At 38.5% G+C, this 8,476-nt stretch overlaps 1 protein-coding gene across 1 annotated transcript in view; it reads left to right on the top strand.

Annotated features, from left to right (window-relative positions):
* Positions 1 to 4,006: 4,006 nt before the first annotated feature.
* LOC110305384 (T-cell-specific guanine nucleotide triphosphate-binding protein 1-like) overlaps positions 4,007 to 8,476 on the top strand; it is an 8,062-nt gene continuing 3,592 nt past the window's right edge. Inside the window, 5 exon segments of the mRNA XM_021177335.1 lie at positions 4,007 to 4,617; positions 4,619 to 4,747; positions 4,749 to 5,020; positions 5,023 to 5,184; positions 7,288 to 7,336. Coding sequence (XP_021032994.1) covers positions 4,007 to 4,617; positions 4,619 to 4,747; positions 4,749 to 5,020; positions 5,023 to 5,184; positions 7,288 to 7,336 — 1,223 coding nt within the window.

Here is an 8,476-nt window from a genome sequence, read left to right as displayed (position 1 = left end):
TGTGGATTTATATCCGTATTGTCTGAGCTCTCCTGCTTTTTATCCTGTCTGGTAATCAGGCCATACCATGTGCTTTTCTTACTGTGGTTCTGAGGCAGAGCTTGAAACCAAGGACAGTGATGTCATGAGTATTTTCCCTGCCTCAGGCTTGCGTTGTCTGGGATCTTTCATGCTTTCAACCTAATATTAAGACTTTTTTTTCTATTCCTGTGAATGATGGCATTATAATATTGATAGGAATTGCATTGAATCTGTAGATTAATTTTCATATGCCAGCCATTTTTATGACATTAACTCTTCTAATCCTATGGGATGAGTAGTATTTCTTTTTTAGTGTACTCCAATGTTTTTGAAGCTTTTAAAGGTTCAGTTATTCAGGGCTTTTCCTTTCCTGGTTACTCTTATTTCAAGGAAGGTTATTTGGGGAAAGGTGGTGGCTAATTGTATAAATGAGTTTGATTCTGTTTTCCTCTTTAGCATGTTTGTCATTGGGATACATGACGCAACCAAGATTTTTAAGTTAATTTTGAGTTATGTCACTTTCGTGAAATGATTGTAAGAGTTCTCTGAGGAAGACTTGGGGTTCTATTATGAATAGAACCTTATATTATCTTTGACTCTTGCCTTTTCTATTTATAGTTTTTTCCACTTGTTTTTTATTGTCCTAGCTAAGACTTCNAGTACTGAACTGAATAAAGAATGGATAATAAAGGAGGTTTTCTCATTTGGCACAACGTGGGCCATATGTCTGCCATATGTTGATATGTTGAGATGTGTTCTCTCCTTTCCCAATTTCTTTAGGAACTTGTCATGAAGAACATGTTTGATTTTTGTGTCAGATCATGGGCTCTTAGGAGAATTATGAACTTAGGAACCGTGTCTGGCTGAACATCTAATATTTTTCTATTTTCCTATAAAAGTACCATCATATATAATCAAGCACTAATGGGCCTTGGGACTGCACTATATATGAGTCATATCTTCCCATTTGGGATATCCAGGACACAGATACAGCTCTGTGTTACTGGAATCAAGAGGAGCAGAGAGGAGACCTGCATCTGCAGATGATGTTCTCAAGAAGACTCTATAATTCAACTCTTAATATCAAAAAAATGCTGGTTTTTCATCTTACCTTTTCCTTAACTACCTATGATATAGGTAGAATATTCTCATTTCTGCATAGTTTAGGTCAAGATTCTCCACAGGAGCAGAACTGCTAGCTAGAATCTACGTGCATTGAAGAAGATTTAATAGAGTGGCTAAGCACCTGTGATCTGGCCAGTCCAACAGTAGATGTCTCCTGAAGGGAAAGCCAAGAACTCAGTCCTTGAGGCTGCCTGTTACAGCCGGCCTTCAGTGTACACTGGAAGCCCTAAGAAGTGGGCTCTAATACCAGTGAAAGAATGCCACCGCAGCAGAATAGATAAACTTGTCAGCTTAAATGAGAAGAAGCAAGCAAAGAAGAAATATCTCCTTCCACCATGTCCTTTTATGTGGGTTGCCACCCAGGATGTAGCCCAGAATTAGAGTAGATCTTCCAACCTCAAATGATACCATTTAGAAAAATGCATTAGAGGGGTGCCCAGCTACTTGGGTTTCAGTAAATTCCAGATGGAGACAATTTGAGCACCAAGATGACACATCACTTGGGGTTTGTTAAAAGACAATTTACAACACTTACTTATGTTGGGGTCCAGGAATTGGCCTACAAACCACACCATACACCAGTCTCAGTCAGCCACGGATAGTTTATGGAGCATTTGCCCCAGGACTGACCAATCAGTGCCACAGAGCAGACTTGGGAGCTGATTAACTCTGAGCCAGATTCATAGAGAGCTTTGAACTCTGAAATCAACAAATCTCTGTGCCAAGTTATTCCACTAATCTGTATTTAGGGATAAGAGACTTCCTAAACAACAAATATTTGTGGCATGCTTCTCCTGTTCTCATTGGTTGGGTGACCAACTGTGGCAGGGTGACTTGACTTGTCTAGCTTTCATGTCCCAACTTGCCAACCAGGGTGTCAGTTACCTCTGCACAAGCATTTGTGGCTAACTATATAAAGCAGGTCTCATTGACCTCTGTTATGATTGGTTTCCAAGAACAATAAGGCATAGAACATAACATACTTTGGGTTAAGAGTTAGCTCAGGTAACAAAACATTCCTAGTAACAGTCGCAACAACATATGAGAAAGTTTACTTGTACTAGTGTAACATGAATGGCTAGAGAGGCGGTAGATACCCAGGCCATAACAACTTAGTTTTCCCACTACCTAGTCTTCCAGCACCTGCACCACTATGGAAAATGACACGAAAACATTTCGGCCAGTGTGTGTTTTGTTTTGATTTTCCAAGACAATGTTCTCTGTATAACAACACTGGATGTTCTTGAACTCACTTTGTAGACTATCCTGACCTTGAACTCATCTGCATGCCTCTGCCTCTGTAGGCCACGTTCTCCAGGCACACACACAGATACACACACACAGTTTTGTAAGATTAGCTTCATCCTGTGAAAGCCAACATGTGCTATTTGTGACTCTGAGATCCATATTCTTTTCTCTGAACAACAACTTCCAATTACACTAATTTTTTTCTGAAAAGTTCATGGTTTCATTTTTCTTCACAATTGTATAGATGTTTATTTTGTCTATGTTCCATAATTTCTTTGTCCATTCATCTACACTGAGTTGNTTTCATTGTGATCATTAACACAGCATCTCTAACCACGGATGTGCTTGCATCTGTGTGGTCTGTTGACTAACAGTCTTTCACGTTGAAGTGAGTAGTGTACCTGGGACAGTGATCAATATCTGATCAATATCTGCACCAACTTTTAACAGTGAGTGCACTTCCTCTTTTCAACATTTGTTGTTGGTAGTGGTTTCTTGGAGGTAACATTCTGATTGAATTGCCCTTTCTCTGATAGTTCAGGAAATCGAGTAAATTTTCAAGTATGTATTAGCCATTTCATGTAGTCTCTTGGCTGTCACTATCTCTCATTGGACCACTAATTGACTGAATGATTTAGTTTTTTACTGTTTCAGTGATTATTACATTTTCAAAATACTCCACCCCTCCCCCAGATCTCACATCATTTGTTGTGTCTTCTACATCACACTAAGCCTTGGAGGGGGTAATTGAGATATCACATTTAGGACTGAGCATTCAAAAGTCACTTATGCACATTTCTTTGACCATCAAGAATTAATCTAAAGTTACTCTTACTCACTATACAGAACAGCTTCTATGACCAAAGTTAAGAGCCATGCTAATTCGTGGATACAAACATGAAAATGTAAATGACAAATTGATGGCCATGCCATGCCCATTTGACAAAATAACAGTAGCAGCTTCCCCATCAGAGACTATGACCCCCACAACCAAAAGGTTTTAATTGCCAAAGCAAAGGGTTTTCAGCACCAAAGAGTGAAAGAACTTTTGTAGATATCAAAGTCACANGAAACCCAGTAGATCAAGAGTCTCCACATCCTTAGGATGCCTTCTGACCATGAGCTGATTGAGCTCTCCGATTGAATTTGCTACCATTCATGTCTATTATTGAAGTAAAACTGAAAACCTGAATGTTAGTGTGCATGTCATAATGTGACCTTATCTGGAAAGGCTGACAGAACTATAAACTTGGGTAACATCTTTTTCCAGACAAAAATCTGGGCATCTTAACCCAGGCTGACTTCATACTTGTGATCCATAGCGCCGCCTCTCTAGTGCTGCTATTACAGGGTTGATTTTTATCTGGAAGAACTAAAAACATTGTAAAGAAGAAAATAGTCAAAGGTTAAGGAGTGTGAGTCAAACCAAAATTTATACCTACAGCCAGGAGTAAGTGCTGTCCTGTCCTGCACATTTGATTAAAGGGAAGAAAGTCTCTATAATGTAGGGGCAGATACTAGACCCTGAGCTCCCATTGGTTGTTCTTGCTGAACTAATTTGTTGACCCTTTTGGTTTGTTCCTCACTTAGGTATCATCGACATTTGCCAGGAATGGGTCAGACTTCCTCTTAGACATCCCCTCCAAAGGAGGATCCTTCTTTGACCTTCCAGATGAAAACCAAAATCCTGTCTCAGGAAATAATCGCCTTCATTGAATCATCCCTAGAGAATGGAAAGCTTCAGGAAATAGTTTCTGCAATCAGCAGTGCTCTGGGAGACATAGAGAAAGCCCCACTGAACATTGCAATGATCGGGGAGACCAGGGCTGGAAAGTCCAATCTCATCAATGCTCTGCAGGGAGTGGGGGATGATGAAGAAGGTGCAGCTGCTTCCACAGGGGTGGTACATACAACCACTGAGAGAACGCCATACACTTACACAAAGTTTTCCAATGCAATACTGTGGGTTCTGCCTGGCATGGGTAACATGGGGTTTCATCGCATTCAACCTCATGACTATCTGAAGAAAATCGAGTTTGAGGAGTATGACTTCATCATTATTGTCTCTTCCAGATGCTTTAAAGATAATGACGCAGAACTTGCCAAAGCTATTGTGCAAATGAATAGAGGTTTCTATTTTGTTCGAACATGCACAGAGGATGAAAAATTGTTTGGATGTATGAGATTCAATAAAGAGAACACATGAAGAATCTTTAAATTCACATACAAGTAAACTCAAGGAATGTATCCACCAGGAGCCTCCAGTCTTCTTAGTCTCTAACTTTGATGTGTCTGACTTTGACTTCCCAAAGCTGGAATCCACCCTTCTGAGCCAGCTCCCAGCCTACAAACATGTTCATGCTCACTTTGCCTATTGTTACAGATTCCACAATAGACCGGAAGAGGGATATGCTGAAACAAAAGGTCTGGAAGGAATCCACAACTCCAAGAGCATGGGCTACCATGCCATCCCTGGGACTGACCCAAAAGGACATGGAGATGTTGCAACAGACTTTGAATGACTATAGATCTTCCTTTGGTCTGAATGAGGCATCACTGCAAAACATCGCTGAGGATTTGAACGTGACACTGGAGGATCTCAAGGCAAACATTAAGTCTGCACATTTGTCTCAGATGAGCCAGATACATCCTTAACAGAGAAACTATTGAAGTACATTGGAAATCCTTACTTTTCAAATGTTTTCCACTTGCAAAATTATTTCATTGACACAGTTGCGAGTGATGTTAAAATTATCCTCAGGAAAAAAGAGCTTTTCACAGAGCAGGTGAGCTCGTTCAACTCCAAGGCCTCTCTATATCGGGAGGAGTCCGTGGGGAAAGTGTTTCCAGTTGTTCCAGGAAGCACCTTTCTATTTCACTTCGTTGAGGTGTTTCAAAGTGACTCTGACAAACTGTCATGTCCATGTTCTGCTCCTGTTGACATCCTGGGGTCTCTCTGGTGAGACAGCTACATGATGCGCTCCTAAGGCTTTTCGTTGTAAATCATCTCATTTCTCTGGTGTTTATTTGCTTTGTATTTAAGAAGTGTCTCAGTTAGATGGCAAGCTACTTGTCAGTTTGCTTTTGATACCCTATGTGTGACAATCTGATGAAGTTTTTCATACCTGTTTCCCTTTAAGAGGTTCAAGGTTTTTATCTTACAGCAAGCTCTTTGGGCCACATAGGGTTGTTTTTTGTATAGCATGAAGGGTGAGTGTCAAGGTTTAACCTTTCCTGATGTCCAGTTTGCCCAGTTTGCCCAGTTCCATTCTTCAAACTATGTGCCCTTTATAAAGCATGAGCATTCAGAAGCCTTGATGACATATTGACTGACTGTAGATGCAATCTGTTGCCTACACAGTTATGCATAATGATGGCTCTGCTCTTCCTGTCAGTTTGTTGGTGTATGAGCCTGTCTTCATGCAGCTATTGGACTGTTTTTTTTCACTGTGGCTCTGTGCTATACTTGAAATCAGGCATTACAGTGACTCCTAGCCCCGTTGGTTTTGATCAATATTGTTTTGGCTATTTGCAGTCTTCTGTGTTCCCACGTGAGTTTTGTGATTCCACAGTCCAGTTCTAAATGGCATTGATGTTTTAGTTGAGATTGCATAGAGTCTGAAGATCACTATCTGAAGTATGGACACTTTGATAACATTGATGTTTATAAACTGTAAACGGGAATCTTCGCATCTTTTATTGCCTTCTTTGAGATTTCTTTCATGTCTGCTTTGGAGCATCTCACTTCCTTGGTTTCTTAATGAAACTTGACTGATTCCTTCCTTGCTTGCTCTCTAACTTCCTTTCTTCCTACCTTCTTACTCTGCCTTCTTCTCTCGTGTGTGTGTTGTGTTTATTGTAAATGAACTTTCAAGATTTCTTTCAAAATTTTACATTTCTGAATATCTAAGACAAATCTTATATATTTACTTTAATTTCATTCATCAGTATTTTCCTGGTTCTCATTGAGGTTTTTTCTATTTCATTACATTTTAAGTGCACATACAACATGGAGAGTTTCATTAAGGCATTTCTATACATGTATGCCATTATACATTGTCATTCAGTCTTATCTGTCCTCATTCATTCATTTGCCTGCTGCCCTCTGCCATTCCCCGCCCTTATCTAGCTGCTTCCCTTAATGTCCCTTCTTCTTCTCATTCACATTCTGTTCCTCATCAGATACATTTCCTCCTTCAACATTTCTTGCCTCTCATGTGATTGATTTTTTTATTATTTATGAAGTATTTGACAGGAATTTAATCTACTACAATTTCTTTGGAATCTTTAAAAATATTTATTTATACATTTACTTTCATGTATATGAGTCTTCACATAGCCTTAAAACCAAGAATCAGATCTCATTAGAGATGATTGTAAGCCACTATATGGTTGCTGGGAATTGAACTCAGGACCTCTGGAAGAGCAGACAGACCTCTCAACTGTTGAGCCATCTCTTCAGCCCTCTTCAGAATCTTTTATTAGAGAGTTATGATCCTTTGTGTGCATTGTTGCCTTGGCTATTTTGAATAGTTACAGTGTTCTGTGTAGCAATGTGTGCTTCTGAATGGAGATAGCTACCAATTATATCGAATGTCCTTATTAAGAAAATTCTCCACAAAAACATGTCTTATGAGGTTGGGTTGTTATGTAATATTAAGTTTATTTCCAGCTGGCCATCACATTGTAGATGCCATATCACTATTCTGGTGGCATCTAGTGAGTTTTGGCTCTGTCTATTCCATATCAGGATTGTTGAGAACCATTGTTTCATAAGGTCACACAGGACTGGGACTCTCATACACTGCACGCAACTGTGACATAAATAGGAGAGTATAAATGATTCATTGTAGATGAATATAAGTTCATTTCTGTGGTCACAATTACTAAGAGTTCCTAATAATACTTCTACTTGTAAATCAGTTAGGGCATCCCAGCACCAGTGAGACAGAGATGGGAGGACCTTTGGAACTCATACTGTATGCATGAGCACCTGCACACGTGCATGCAGCATCACATACAAATTGTCAAGTAATTACCCTGGGAGTTTTGATATCTTAATATATTATTCCTAGTGACAGTATTATATATACGGATGCCCTCCTTTCCCTTACTTTTATTGGTGACATGGGTTCCAACAAGATAATTAACTGACTCAAGAAAAAATTCTGTCTAACTGTAGCTTCTGTATTGAAATCTGCGTACCACATTATTAACACCAGAGTATCAGAGCTAAGTGAAGCCAATCTCTCATGATTTCTTACATTCACCTTGTGTTCTAATTCTAATTCCAAAGTTCTATGTGTGTCTGAAACACCAAGAGAAAAGGTTATAGCTGTGATTCATACTCTTCATCCCAATGTTCTGGTATTTTTAGTACCAGTATTGATAAACTTTGACCTACACTCATAGCTGTAATGAAGGCTTGTTTTTCCACAATTCATGAAATACACATAGTTTTAATGTTCTTCTAAGATTATAATAAAGTAGGAGTATCAGACAAAAATTGATGTGGCCTAAATGACCAAAATATGTAATATATGGACATATATGTAATATGTGGATTCCTAAAGGAAACACATCTGACCTTTAGTTTGTTTCTTTGGCCTAAAGAACTGATGGTTCCTCAAATAAGGTCTTTCATGGAAATAGTTTTTTATTCAGGCTTATTTATTTATTTATTTATTTGGGCAATGACTCTTTTTCTATTCTATCATATTCTTTAAAATTTATAAATTATTGTAACAATAAAAATGAGCATTATAAAGGTTGTTTGATATAAAGCAAAAAATAATTGAACAGTCTTATGTAGATGCTTGTCTACAGTAATACTGTAGATACATACATTTTTCTCAATATGAATTTTAAATAACTCCAAATATGTTAACTGTATGATATTTTAAAATAATATATTACTGTTAGTTGTTTTAAATGAACATAGATAAAGTCTTTTTGTTTGTTTGTTTTGTTTTGTTTTTTTTATATATTTTTATTACATATTTTCCTCAATTACATTTCCAATACTATCCCAAAAGTCCCCCATAGCGCCCCCCACTTCCCTACCCACCCATTCCCATTCTTT

This window comes from Mus caroli, chromosome 11 (assembly GCF_900094665.2).
Source record: "Mus caroli chromosome 11, CAROLI_EIJ_v1.1, whole genome shotgun sequence".
Classification (NCBI taxonomy): domain Eukaryota; kingdom Metazoa; phylum Chordata; class Mammalia; order Rodentia; family Muridae; genus Mus; species Mus caroli.
The sequence above is the reverse complement of the archived record's forward strand: the minus strand, read 5'-3'. Positions and strand labels throughout refer to the sequence as shown.